The sequence below is a fragment of the Laccaria bicolor genome, genomic scaffold, assembly GCF_000143565.1.
Source record: "Laccaria bicolor S238N-H82 LACBIscaffold_1169 genomic scaffold, whole genome shotgun sequence".
NCBI classification, from domain to species: Eukaryota; Fungi; Basidiomycota; class Agaricomycetes; order Agaricales; family Hydnangiaceae; genus Laccaria; species Laccaria bicolor.
In genome coordinates, this window is record NW_001890535.1 from 1 (window position 1) to 1,020 (window position 1,020).

Sequence of the window (1,020 nt, forward strand, 5' to 3'; positions counted from 1 at the left end):
CTTGATCGGCGGCCTGTAAAGGCAATCCCTCTTTTTTTATTATCAACATTCCGACGACATGCTTCCACGTAATTCTTTATCCAACAAGGTCAACACAAAGGCAAAGGTGGCTAATGCAAAGGCTAAACAAGATAAGAAGAAGACTTGGGCAGGTTTAACCCTGGAAGATTTGAAAACCCTCGGTCAGAAGATAAAGGAATGCTTTAAATGGAACCACTCACCACGGGAGTTCCAGCTCGACACTATCAAGGCCCAGCTACTGCGAAAAGATGTTCTTATCCATGCCGGTACGGGGTCAGGGAAAACATTTGTTGCAGCTGGACCTCATGCCCATGAGGCGACGAAAGGGATGGTAACCTTCATGGTATCGCCGCTGATCGCGCTACAAGAAGAACAGGTTAGCTGTCAGCGAAATACATGTTTGGTTGATGGATGGGTGGTATACACTTTTATGATAAAAACCAGACATATGCCTGGAGGGCGATGTGTATAATGCCTAGAGGTTCAATGAGATCGCATATCTCATTGTTCTAGGATATTTCATTGCGATTTTCATATGGATACCTGGTGCTTTTAATATATATTTCATTCTCAACCCCAGGATATTTCATTGCAATTTTCATATGGACACCTGGCTCTTTCAATATATATTTCATTCTCAACCCCAGGATATTTCATTGCAATTTTCATATGGATACCTGGCACTTTCATTGGATATTTCATTGTTAGCCCCAGGATATTTCATTGTGATTTTCATCTGAATGCCTGGTGCTTTCAATGGATATTTCATTCTTGTTCCTAGGATATTTCATTGCACTTTTCATAGATATACCTGGTGCTTTCATTGGATATTTCATTGCTAAACCCAGGATATCTCATTGTGCTTCTCATTTGGATGCCTGGTGCTTTCAATGGATATTTCATTCTTATTCCTAGGAGATTTCATTGCACTTTTCATATGTGTACCTGGCGCTTTCAATGAATATTTCATTTTTAGTGGCAGCTGACCTTTCAGGGTCC

General features: G+C 40.9%; 1 protein-coding gene across 1 annotated transcript; it reads left to right on the forward strand.

Annotated features, from left to right (window-relative positions):
• Window positions 1-58: 58 nt before the first annotated feature.
• Window positions 59-493, forward strand: LACBIDRAFT_296810 (uncharacterized protein; the record flags this gene model as incomplete). The annotated part of the gene is made up of 1 exon (XM_001891327.1): window positions 59-493. One exon carries the CDS (start codon window positions 59-61, stop codon window positions 491-493), a length of 435 nt encoding a protein of 144 aa, XP_001891362.1.
• Window positions 494-1,020: the final 527 nt, after the last annotated feature.